This window comes from Henckelia pumila, chromosome 3 (assembly GCF_033568475.1).
Source record: "Henckelia pumila isolate YLH828 chromosome 3, ASM3356847v2, whole genome shotgun sequence".
NCBI lineage: Eukaryota > Viridiplantae > Streptophyta > Magnoliopsida > Lamiales > Gesneriaceae > Henckelia > Henckelia pumila.
In genome coordinates this window covers 13,794,223-13,807,860 of record NC_133122.1, presented here as the reverse complement: position 1 = coordinate 13,807,860, position 13,638 = coordinate 13,794,223, and the positions used below count along the sequence as shown (strand labels likewise).

The 13,638-nt window shown below is 42.7% G+C and overlaps 1 protein-coding gene across 1 annotated transcript; it reads right to left on the bottom strand.

Moving 5' to 3' along the window:
- Positions 1-9,766: 9,766 nt before the first annotated feature.
- Positions 9,767-12,319, bottom strand: LOC140888107 (uncharacterized). Its single transcript, XM_073295788.1, has one exon. It carries the CDS (start codon positions 12,317-12,319, stop codon positions 9,767-9,769), a length of 2,553 nt encoding a protein of 850 aa, XP_073151889.1.
- Positions 12,320-13,638: the final 1,319 nt, after the last annotated feature.

Sequence of the window (13,638 nt, the reverse complement as noted above, 5' to 3'; positions counted from 1 at the left end):
ACAAAAAAAATTTCCTCATTTTTTACCTCGTAACACATTTATGCCTAGAAGGTTGGATTCCTATTCTATAATATTTTTTTATCCATTTTTCTGGAATTTATATAAATATAATGCTGGAAGAAGAAAGATTATAGGCAAGCACCGCCGATCTATGGATCACAATTATACAATGATTAAAAGAAAAATGAAAGAAATGGATGATGATTTAATAATAAAAAATCGATGATTTCAAAATAGAAAATCAACCAAATCCATTTAGATTGCACATAAAATTGCTAAAAATTTTATAGGACTTGAGTGGCACTTGTCACTTTAACATGAATAAAATAATGAATTTTGAGAAAAAAGAAAATAATTAAAAAGAAAACAATCCTTCATAATCCCAATGAATTATTGGTTAATAAAAAAAATTTCTCATTTTTTGTATCATAACACATTTGTGCCTAGAAGGTTGGATTCCTATTATCTAACAGTTTTTTGCCATTTTTCTAGAATTTATATTAATATATTGCAGGAAGAAGAAAGATTATAGGCAAACACCATCGATCTATAGATCACAATAATACAGTGATAAAAAGAGAAATGAAAGAAATGGATAATGATTTCATAATAGAAAATCGATGATTTCAAAATAGAAAGCAACCAAATCCAATTAGGTTGCACATAAAATTACTAAAAATTGTATAGGACTTGAGTGGCTCTTGTCAATTTAACATGTATAAAATAATGAATTTTGAGTTTAAAGAAAATGATTAAAAAGAAGGCAATCCTTCATAATTCCAATGAATTATCGGTTACGAAAAAAACTCTCATTTTTTGACTCATAACACATTTGTGCCTAGAAGGTTGGATTACTATGCTGTAACATTTTTTTACCATTCTTCTGGAATTTTTATAAATATAATGCAGGATGAAGAAAGATTATATGCAAGCACAGCCGATCTATATATCACAATGATACAGTGATTAAAAGAAAAATGAAAGAAATGGATGATGATTTCATAATTGAAAATCGATTATTTCAAAATATAAAATCAACCAAATCCATTTAGATTGCACATAGAATTGCTAAAATTGTATAGGACTTGAGTGAATCTTGTCACTTTAGTGTCGGGGTGGCGTGGGGGTGGAGACTATTGTGCAGGTGTGTAAAATATTTGAAACAACTATTTTTTTATTTTCAGATGGAGTCATAGAACTAAATGACCTTAGTTTTTTTTCCATCTTTTTTCTTCAGATTTGTTGTTTTATAACAAGTCTTTTCAACTCGAATTTGGGGAGGAGAATTGTAGGTGATGGTATGGGGCTCGGAGAGACTGTTGTGCAAATGTGTAAAATACATAAAACAGTTGTTTTATTATTTTCAGATGGAGTCATGGGACTTAATGACCTTGGTTTTTCTTATCTCTCTTTTTTGTCCAGATTTTATACTTTAAAGCAGGTCTTAACTTCTCAAATTTGAGGGAGAAAATTATAGCTGATGGTATGGGGCACAGAGAGACTATTGTGCAGGTGTATAAAATACATTAAACGATAGTTTTCGAATTTTCAAATGGAGTCATGGGATTAAATGGCCTCATTTTTTTCCCTTTTTTTTGCTCCAGATTTGCTGCTTTATAGCAGGTTTTTTCTAATCGAATTCAGAGATTCCATTTCATTGTATTTTTTTTTTGTTTTAATTAGTCTCTTTCTAGCTCGTTTTCAGGTGTGTTCGAATTTTGATAATGTCGATTTTTTATCTCGGGTTCGGTCTGGTAGAATGGATCATCCAATTCCCTTGTAGAGCAGGTCAGGTCGGATACCACCAAGTTCTGCACAGGCAACAATTACGTCAAGGGGCACCGAAGGTGTTTTCGGCGTGACCCCTCCGATGCCTAAGTCAGTGTCTTGAAGGCAGAGGGTATGACTAATGCGAAAACTAAGAGATATGAGTGCGTGAATGTAAAAGTGAGAGTGAATGTGTGATGAATAATGAATAGTGAGTAATGAATGAACACAACCATAACAGTACCTGTATTTATAGGAAAAATAGAGTAAGTTACCTAGTCAAATTATAACATGTCCTGGAGTAGGACTCTTCATTCATTGGTCCGCCCTTGAGTTTATCCCTATCTCATTCATATCTGTGCAATGGTCAAGCTTATGTTCAATGTATTCGAGTTCCACTTGAACTAGAAAACATACCAAGCCCATTGGGCCCCAGCTCAGGTCGGCCCATTAATAGCAGCCCAGGTCTTGACACGCCCTAACAGGTAGAAAACTGGGCTGGACCTTATATATAATAATAATCCCATAATTGGGCCAACCCTCTTAAATCCATAATGAACGGGTCCGGGTTAAAATAATTTTCCGGGGTATCAATAGTACCTCCCTAACTGGTCTAAAAGAAGAATGAATTTAGACCAAAAATGCATTTCGGACCCCGAACTACCCATGCTTCATTTGAACAGCTCAAAATTGAATTCATGCGATGTGTTTCTTTTAGACGGTCCAGATCAGGATCCGCGTGATGTGTTTTTAATGGACGACCTAGATGTCCTCGGACGATTCACCTCCCAAAGCTAAATGGCTCTGAATTGTCCCGTCCCGATCCGTAGATCGAGGTAACAGTCAACGGTCTAGATCAATTCACCACCTCTATAAATAGGTCAGTAAAAAATTTCGTTTTTTACCTTTCCCTCTTGTACTGTTACGCTGTCAAAATTTTGAGAGCTCACCCGACCCGAACTGCCTATTCCCGTCCTGCTTGTGTCGTTCCCAAGCCATACCACTGCAGCCTCTCCATTTGTAAGTCTTACATTTCTTTCCTTAGGCTAGTTAATATGTCATCTCCGGATGAGACTTCCGTTAGAGAGATAGAAGAATTTGTTCATGCACCTAACTCTCCTCTGGGCAACCACGAGCATTCCTACTCTGAAAATCCAAGTTCAGATATGGATTTATCGAAAACTCGAGAGGAAAAATTGAAGCGATTGCACAGACTTAGGTCGGACGAAGCCCGATTATCTGCTAAGGGCAAACAATGGTTTGAGGTATTGGCCTCCCATTTAAGCCCAGACCTGAGTTACCTCATTAGGGAGAGATCGGGCATGTCTGAGGGTTATGACCTCCTAATCCCAGGTCGGAAGGACCGAGCTCATAAACCTCCCCTTGACTTTCTAAGTTTTAGCCTAGATCAGATAAAAATGGGCTTGAGATTTCCCCTCCCGAGCTGTGTGTCACAACTCTGCCAATATTTCTGCGTCTGTCCGAGTAAGTTGTCCCCGAACTCCTTTAGTTCGATCTTATCCCTAGCTGTCCTGTTCTATTTTTTTAGAATTCCATTAGACTTAGGAAAATTTACCTATTTTCTACAAATTAAGAAAATCTTCCCGGGTCGTTTTTATATTTCCATGCGACCCCAATACTTCTTTTTGAAGGGCAAGCCTACCTCTCACAAGGGTTGGACAAACAGATATTTTTTTGTTAAACCCAACCAGCCCTGGGAATGTCGGTCCAATTGGGCTATGAATTTCACAACCCCTGAACCCCCAGCTCTACCCACTCATGATTTCACCAACTTTATCAACACAATGTCCGCGAAAACCTTTAACATTGAAAGCCTGATTGAGGATGATCTGCTCTGTCATTACGGCTTCAGTGGGAAGGGAGTAGAGATCGAAGGGGATGTAGGTAGTACACCTGTACCCGTGCTACCCTTATCTAGATTAACTTAAAACTGTGCATTTTATTTATCGCTTATTGTTTGATTTAGAAGACAGGATCAGATCTGCAGCCATGCCTGCTAATTTCCAAGCTGCTTTAAAGAATCTGAAGAGGAAGAAAATAGAAGGTAAGGCCGGTGCTCATCCTGATCCCCCTCCTGCCAAGCCATCCAAAAAGAAAAACTCCAAAGCCAAGGACCAGCACAGCACTGGTCTTCTCGAGGTTCAGTAGCCGCCCACTGTTTCCTCATCCCGATCTCGTGGCAAGGAACCCGTAGTGGAGTTCGAATCCCTAACTGATGCTGAGCCTCAAGGAATGCCTGATCAGCCTAGGGTTCCAGATATGTCTTTTTTCTCAAAGCCCGACCCCCAAGGCTGCCTGGTCATAATGCAGAACTTGATTTCCCGATCTGACTTAAAAATCCTACAAGCGGTGCCAAACTTGGAGGCTGAACAGAACTTTGCTCTGGCATTCCTGCAGGTATGTTGCAATTTTTCAATCTTACCTTGTATACCAAGCTGGCATTTAACGAGTTGTCATTTACCCTTTATATTTTCACAGGCTCTAGCTTGGGGAGGGGAGATCACCAGCCGAGATTTTAAAGACCGGGAAGAACACACCATGAACCAGGAAGCCTTCGTAGCTCGGATTTCTGACCTCACACGGAAATCTCGTGAGATGAAGAAGGAGCATGACGAGGAGGTGACCGAGATGAGGGTGGAGATTGTGTCCGGGCGAGATGCTCTTGAGGCTGCCCACAAAAAGACTGCCGAGCCGGAGGTGGATAAGATTGAACTAGAGAACCGAGTACGGGCCCTGACCCAAGAACTTGAGGCTGCGAAGGAGGTCGGGAAAAAGGAGTTCCTGAACTCCGCATATTTTGCCAACGGCGGCTACCTTTTTTGATGAGGGCTTTAAGGGGTGCTTAGCCCAGTTCAGGGCTAATGGGTATTCAGAGACCGAACACCCTGCCCTTTTCCTGGACTGCACTAAGGCTCTTGATGACATGCCCGATGAAGATTCGGAGGAGGCCGAGGCAGAAAAAACAACAGATCCCGACCCAAACTCCAAGCCACAAGATTCCTCCGCGCCTTGATTTTTCTTTATTTCTGCTTTATGAACAAAAAAAAATGATTCGTATTACAGACCTTGCGTGGTCATTGATTTCAGGTCGGGCTGATACATTACTACTGTTTTTCATGAATGAATATTTTTGTTCAATTCGGGTTTCCCCAATGATACTTGTATTCTAACTTGCTTTTACTATTATGTATGCTAAAGTCGTCTGACCAAAATTTATCAAGTGTAACCGACCAGGACTAGCTGAATGCTAGTCAAGACAACTTATTAAAGCCCGAGCTTCATATACCCGGATTGACCGAATCAAGCCAATTTAAATATTTGAGGGTCCGACCTATATATGTACCCGGACTGATTGAATCAAGCCAATTTAAATATTTGAGAGCCCGACCTATATGTACCCGGACTGATTGAATCAAGACAATTTAAATATTTGAGGGTCCGACCTATAAGTACCCGGACAGATTGAATCAAGCCAATTTCAATATTTGAGAGCCCGACCTATATGTACCCGGACTGATTGAATCAAGCCAATTTAAATATTTGAGAGCCCGACCTACATGTACCCGGACTGATTGAATCAAGCAAATTTAAATATTTGAGAGCCCGACCTACATGTAACCGGACTGATTGAATGAAGAAAATTTAAATATTTGAGAGCCCGACCTACATGTACCCGGACTGATTGAATCAAGCCAATTGAAATATTTTAGAGCCCAACCTACATGTACCCGGACTGATTGAATCAAGCCAATTTGAATATTTGAGAGACCGACCTACATGTACCCGGACTGATGAATGAACAATAAATGCATTGTATATCATTAAAGCCCGAGCTACATGTTCCTGGACTGGTTGAATGAAACCAGCACATTTTATAAGCTCTTTAAGCTCTATTGCAATCCTCGAGATCGAATCATACTTGGATTTTTAACTACAAACCAAAATGTGGGTTTTTTGACATCAGTCCTGCCTATTAGTGAATTTGAGTGCCAGACCTGCCTGGGTTTTGAGTTCCACTGATGTGGGACCCTGAGGTGGACTTTGAGTGTCAAACCTTCCTGGGCTTTGAGTTCCACTGATGTGGGCCACTGAGGTGGACTTTGAGTGTCAGACCTGCCTGAGCTTTGAATTCCACTGATGTGGGCCACTGAGGTGGACTTTGCGTGCCAGACCTGCTTGGGCTTTGAATTCCAATGATGTTGGCCACTGAGGTGGACTTTAGGTGTCAGACCTGCCTGGGCTTTGAATTCCACTGATGTGGGCCACTGAGGTGGACTTTAGATGCCAGACCTGCCTGGGCTTTGAATTCCACTGATGTGGGCCACTGAGGTGGACTTTGCGTGCCAGAACTGTTTGGGCTTTGAGTTCCACTGATGTGGGCCACTGAGGTGGACTTTAGGTGCCACACCTGCCTGGGCTTTGAATTCCACTGATGTGGGTCACTGAGGTGGACTTTGAGTGCCAGACCTGACTGGGCTTTGAATTCCACTGATATGGGCCACTGAGGTGGAATTTAGGTGCCAGACCTATCTGGGCTTTGAATTCCACCGATGTGGGCCACTGAGGTGGACTTTGCGTGCCGACCTGCCTGGGCTTTGAGTTTCACTGATGTGGGCCACTGAGGTGGACTTTAGGTGCCAGACCTGTCTAGGCTTTGAATTCCACTGGTGTGGGCCATTGAGCTGGACTTTGAGTGCCAGACCTGCCTGGCCTTTGAGTTCCACTGATGTGGGCCACTGAGGTGGACTTTGAGTGCCAGACCTGTCTGAGCTTTGACTTCCACTGATGTGGGCCACTGAGGTGGACTTTGCATGCCAGACCTGCTTGGGCTTTGAATTCCACTGATGTGGGCCACTGAGGTGGACTTTAGGTGCCAGACCTGCCTGGGCTTTGAATTCCACTGATGTGGGCCATTGAGGTGGACTTTGCGTGCCAGACCTGCCTGGGCTTTGAGTTCCACTGATGTGGGCCACTGAGGTGGACTTTAGGTGCCAGACCTGCCTGAGCTTTGAATTCCACTGATGTGGGCCACTGAGGTGGACTTTGAGTACCAGACCTGCCTGGGCTTTGAATTCCACTGATGTGGGCCACTGAGGTGGACTTTAGGTGCCATACCTGCTTGGGCTTTGAATTCCACTGATGTAGACTTTGAGTGCTAGACCTGCCTGGGCTTTGAATTTCACTGATGTGGGCCACTGAGGTGGACTTTAGGTGTCAGACCTGCCTAGGCTTTGAATTCCACTGATGTGGGCCATTGAGGTGGACTTTGAGTTCCAGACTTGTCTAGGCTTTGATTTCCACTGATGTGGGCCACTGAGGTGAACTTTGAGTGCCAGACCTGCCTGGGTTTTGAGTTCCACTGATGTGGGCCACTGAGTTGGACTTTGAGTGGAATGTTACCAAAAATCACAGGGTGTTCCATAAAACAGACTGAGACATTCAAAAACAAAATTGACCCTAAAACAGGACTGGCCCTTGATGTAAACAAAACAGGACTGACTAGTACAAAACATAAATAATGCAAAAAGACTTGGCTGGTTAAGAACCAGCTTAGTAAGATATAAATAATATGGCGAGACCTGAGCTGAGCTACTAGGGATAGTATTTTTTTCAAGTGCTGAGTATTCCATGGCCTTTTACCTTTTTTGCCTTGGGCTTCTTCTAAGTAATATGCAGCTATTCCAGCTTTTCCTACCACTTTGAATAGGCCTTCATACTTGGACTCTAGCTTTCCTCTTTCCCCTGGATGTTGTATCTTTCGCATAACCAGGTCTCCCTCCTGGAAAACCTTAGGGTATACTCTTTTGTTGTAGGCCTGGGTCATTCGCTTGTGATAGGCTACGAGCCTAATTTTAGCTCGGGACCTGTGCTCTTCAAGTAAGTCCAAATCCATTGCTCGCAGTTCTTGATTGTTTACCCCATATACCATTATCCTAGCACTCTCTTGTCCAATTTCTTCTGGGAGAACAGCTTCAGTCCCATACACCATGCTGAAAGGAGTTTCACCCGTACCGGATCGAGTTGTAGTTCGGTAAGACCACAATACGGAAGGGAGTTTGTCTGCCCACTTGCCTTTGGCTGCATCCAGTCGTGTCTTAAGAGCTTGGACTATCGTTCTGTTGGTAACTTCAACTTGTCCATTCCCTTGCGGGTATGCTACAGAGGTGAAAACCTGTTCGATCTTCATCTCCTGGCACCATGCTCGAACTTTGGCTCCACAAAACTGTCTCCCATTATTTGATGCCAACCTGCAAGGGATTTCGAAGCGGCACACTATATTTTTCCATAGAAAATTGAGCACTTCGTTTTCTGTAATTTTAGCTAGGGGCTCGACCTCCACCCATTTAGAAAAATAGTCGACCGCGACCAACAAAAATTTTCTCTACCCCGTGCTAACAGGGAATGGTCCTACAATGTCCATTCCCCACTGATCAAAAGGAAAAGCGGCCACCACTGCCTTCATGTATTCTGTAGGTCTCCACTATAGGTTAGCATGCCTTTGGCAATTATAACATGAATTAACCAGATCTGATGAGTCTTTCCGCATAGTAGGCCAGAAGAATCCCGCCAGGAGTGCTTTTCGAGCTAGGGCAAGACTGCCCAGGTGTCTGCCACAAGACCCTTCATGAATTTATCGTAGTACATAATTAGCCTTGTCAGGACCCAAACATTTTAACAAAGGCTGAGAGAAATATCGTTTGAACAGGATCTGATCGATCATGACGAAGCGAAGAACCCTTCTTTTTACCTCCTTAGCTTTCTTATTATCGCTTGGTAATTCTTTCTTGGTCAGATACTGATATATATCATATCTCCAATCTCCTTCTGGTACCTGGGCTATAATATCATCGAGAGTTTCCAGCTGAGAAACAAGTTCCCGACCTGGAACAATGGGATCAGGTCGGTTGCTGAGGGCACTGGCTAGGCGGGCTAAGTGGTCTGCTTTAATATTTTTAGTTCGGGGGATGAGCTCCAAATTCAACTCGGTGAAACCTTCTTTGGCTTTGTCTAGTGCTTTGACATACCTCAGCATCTTCCCATCTTTGCATTCAAATTTCCCTTTACTCTGTTGGATTGTTAATTGGGAATCGGAATACAGAATAGCTCGGGAGATACCCAAGTTTCGTGCTGCTTTGAGTCCAAGTAATAATGCCTCATATTCTGCTTAATTGTTTGAGGCTTTGAAGTCTAATCTGATTGAAATATTAGTTTCTTCACCCCAAGGTGAGATGATCACAATTCCAGCTCCGCTCCCGGACTGACATGATGACCCATCTACAAAAATCTTCCATAGCTCTTCTTGTTCTAGTTGAACTATCTCTGCCAAGAAATCAGCTAGGGCCTGAGCTTTTATGGCTGTTCGAGGCTCAAATTTGACGTCATACTCACTCAACTCTGTAATCCATCTGATAAGTCTCCCCGATGCATCTGGATTGGTTGCAATTTTTCTCAGAAAGTTGTTGGTGAGCACAGTGATGGGATGTGACAAAAAGTAAGGACGCAATTTTCTTGCAGTGATGACTAAAGCTAAGGCAAGATTTTCCTGGGTTAAGTAATTGAGTTCGGCTCCCTTCAAGGCATGACTCACAAAATAAACAGGCTGATGATTTGTTCCGTCCCTCCTGACCAGGACCGAACTGGCTGCTCGTGGTGTGACCGCCAAATATAAGAACAATACTTCCCCTTGGGTAGGCTTATTTAGCACAGCCAATTGCTTTAAGTAAGCCTTCAAGTCCTGGAAGGCTTTCTCAACTTCCTCATTCCATTGAAAATTTTTCGTCTTTCGTAGTGCCTTGAAGAAAGGGAGGCTTTTATCTGCTGATCGGCTTATAAACCGGACCAGTGCTGTAATTCTTCCTGTTAATCTCTGTACTTCCTGTATATTCTTGGGGGAGCTCATAGAAATGATGGCTTGGACCTTTTCGGGATTAGCTTCGATTCCCCTTCTTGTAACCATGTAACCAAGAAACTTTCCAGCTCAAACTCGGAAAGTACACTTGCTGGGGTTTAGTTTAAGCTGATAGTGCTTCAAAGTCTGAAAAGTTTGAGTTAGGTCGGTAATGAACTGGTCCGCAGTTCGGGTCTTGACCAGGATATCATCTACATAGACCTCGATATTTTTTCCAATTTGCTGCTCGAATACTCTGTCCATCAACCTTAGGTATGTAGCCCCAGAATTTTTGAGCCCAAACGGCATGACCACATAGCAATAAGTTCTTGTTGATGTGACAGAACTCACCTTGTTTTTGTCCTCTTTTGCTAAGGGAATTTGGTGATATCCCTGGTAAGCATCCAAAAAGCTGAGTAATTCATGCCCTGCAATTGAATCAACAAGCTGATCGATTCTAGGTAGGGGGTAGCAATCTTTAGGGCATGCTTTATTTAAATCTCGAAAATCTACACACATACGCCATTTTCCCGTAGACTTTGGAACCAGGACTATATTAGACAACCAGGTCGGGAAATATATTTCCTCAATGTGTCCATCCGTGAGTAACTCGTCCACTTGCTCCTTTATTACCGCATCTTTTTCGGGACCGAAGTGGCGTTTCTTTTGAATAACAGGGCGATAATCCCTTGTTATATTGAGTTTATGCTCTGCGACCTCCCGACACACCCCTACCAAGTCTGAAACTGACCATGAAAAGACATCTTTATTTTCTTTCAAGCATTCCAGTAGTGGTTGTTTCAACTGTGCTTCAAGGGTGCGAGCAATTTTTACCCTCCCCGATTGAGGGGAGATCATGATTTCCTCAATTTCTTCTTCAGCGGTGACAGATGTGTCTTCTATCAGGTTGACCTTTTCCATGCTAGAAAGTCCAGGTCTGTCAACTCTATCAGTCCTGGTCACCTTTTGCTCTATTCTGACCTCCTCCACATAGCATTTGCGAGCAATAACTTGATCACCTTGTACTTCACCGACCTCATTACCAACTGGGAACTTTATTTTCTGATGCAGAGCTGATGCGACAGCCATGAAAGTGGTCATGGCAGGTCTACCCAGTATGGCATTATAGGCAAACGGAGCGTCTACTATAATAAAGCTCACAATCCTGGTCTTGCGACAGTTGCCTTTCCCAAGGGTTAGGGGTAGATGTACTAACCCAACAGGTCGGATTGCATGACCCGTGAAACCAAAAAGTGATGTAACGAGGGGCTCCATCTTGTACTGTCCCATGTCCATTTGATTTATTTCTTCCTGGAATACAACATTGACAGAACTGCCTGAATCCCCAAATATTCGAGCCACGTCATAATTTGCGACCATGGCCCTTATTACCAGTGCATCATTACGGTTGCTAGAGACCCCTTTTAAATATTCTGGCCCAAAAGAGAGGGTCGGGCCAGTGTGGACAGTCTGACTGTCAATCTCCATATTTATTAATTTTCGGCTGCTAGTTTTCCTAGCTCGATTGGAATCTCCATCGGTAGGGCCTCCAGAGATCATGTTGATAATTCCTCGGGTAGGAGGAGCCGGTCTTTGATGAGCTCGGTCCTCCCTGGGCTGGTCCTGATTTGGGCGATTGAAATCTTCTTGGGTTCGGGCTCTCTGTCTTGATCTTCCTCGCTGTCTCCTGTTCGGGCTATACCCCTCTTGACGGATCAATATAATTTTTATTTCAGAATGTTGTTGTATTATCCTTTCAATCTCTTGATCTAATTGACGAAAATCTTCCGTAGTGTGCCCGTACTCATTATGAAAGTGACAATATTTATCCGATTCCCTATTCCGAGGTCCCTTCTCAGTCCATGGAGGCCTTTGTGTGAGTTTCCAATCGTCACAAATTTGAAGAGCTCGGACTTTGCTCATGCGCAAAGGAGTGAAAGAGGTGAATTCACCCAAGAGTGCGGGTCGGAATGGCTGTCCTATCCCGGAATTACTGCTCGGAACCCTATTGCTCTTTGGAATTTTTGGCCGTTCCCTCTTCACAGCTGCTCGCGAGACCTGTATTTCTTCCATGTTGACATATTTCTCAGCTCGGGCGAGTAATTCCTCATATGTCTCCGGCAGCCTTTTTGTTAAAGATTTGAGAAAATATTTTGTATCCAGCCCTTGCATGAAGGCATTGATGAGCAGGTCTGGGGTAGCCATGGGTACCTCGAGAGCCAAGGCACTAAACCTGCAGATATATGCTCTGAAATTTTCATGTTCTCGTTGCTTGATTGCAAAGAGGCTGAAAGTAGTGGTAGGATGCTTTTTGCTGCTAGCAAAGTGATGCAAAAAGGATTTGATAAAATCCTTGAATTCCTTGATCTCCCCAGGGCGTAGCATATTGAACCATTGCTGGGCTGGTCCTATGAGAGTAGTAAGAAAAGACCTGCACTTAATCTGGTCAAAGTATTTATGCAACAGAGCTGCATTCTCGAAGCGTGCTAAATGGTCTTCGGGATCTCCTTTACCATCATACTCCCCGACGTGAGGCAATTTGAATTTTTTGGGGAGGTCGGCCTCCAATATCTCCTGAGTAAAAGGAATTTTTCTGGTTGTGGTAGCTAGGTACCCGGCCTGCTTTTTCCTTAGCTGCTCCATCTCTTCCTTAAACTTTTTGATCTCCTCGAGGTGGGCATTATGATCGGGGTGCGGGGGATTGGCCTCACCCCTTTCCGCCAAAGCCCTCTAAACAGCCTAAGTTACTAATTCCTCTAAATTTGGGCGATCTTCATTCTGATTAGCCATCGGAACTCTTTTTCTTCAAATTCCCACAGACGGCGCCAATTGATAATGTCTATTTTTTTATCTCGGGTTTGGTCTGGTAGAATGGATCCTCCAATTCCCTTGTAGAGCAGGTCGGGTCGGGTACCACCAAGTTCTGCACAGGAAACAACTAGGTCAAGGGGCACCGAAGGTGTTTTCGGCGTGACCCCTCCGATGCCTAAGTCAGTGTCTTGAAGGCAGAGGGTATGATTAATGCAAAAACTGAGAGATATGAGTGCGTGAATGTAAAAGTGAGAGTGAATGTGTGATGAATAATGAATAGTGAGTAATGAATGAACACAACAATAACAGTACCTGTATTTATAGGAAAAATAGAGTAAGTTACCTAGTCGAATTATAACATGTCTTGGAATAGGACTCTTCATTCATTGGTCCGCCATTGAGTTTATCCCTATCTCATTCATATCTCTGCAATGGTCAAGCTTATCTTCAATGTATTCGAGTTCCACTTGAACTAGAAAACATACCAAGCCCATTGGGCCCCAGCTCGGGTTGGCCCATTAACAGCAGCCCAGGTCTTGACACGCCCTAACAGGTAGAAAACTGGGATGGACCTTATATATAATAATAATCCCATAATTGGAACAACCCTCTTAAACCCATAATGAACGGGTGCGGGTTAAAATAATTTTTCGGGGTATCAAATTTCATTATAGAATTTAGAAGATGGTCATTGATCATCACATTGTTTTAAAAAAAAGACCGTCTCCAACCATAAACGATTTGAGCAGGGAAAGAAATGTGATTTCTGTTTCGCTTGAAGTCCAACTTTTCTGGTATGTTTCAAACTAATTGAATTGTTTGTTGTCCAGATACGTCTGATAAAAACATGCATGATATATTCTCGTTCTCCTCTGATTTTTCAGTGTTCTGGTTTGCAGCGGTTAGATGAATATGATATTTTTATTTTTATTCACCCAACGATTATTTCTTTTACGATTTTTGGATGACCGACTGGCGACATTTTGCACATATTTATATATTATTTTTATCGCCTTTCCTATTTTTAATTTGAAAGTATGATGTGAGTTTTCAGCCTATGACTATGAGGTAACTAAATTGAATAAATACTCCATAGAGAATTGATATTACCTGCCACGTGTGTGGGGCCATTTCTGGCCTTTGCTTACATG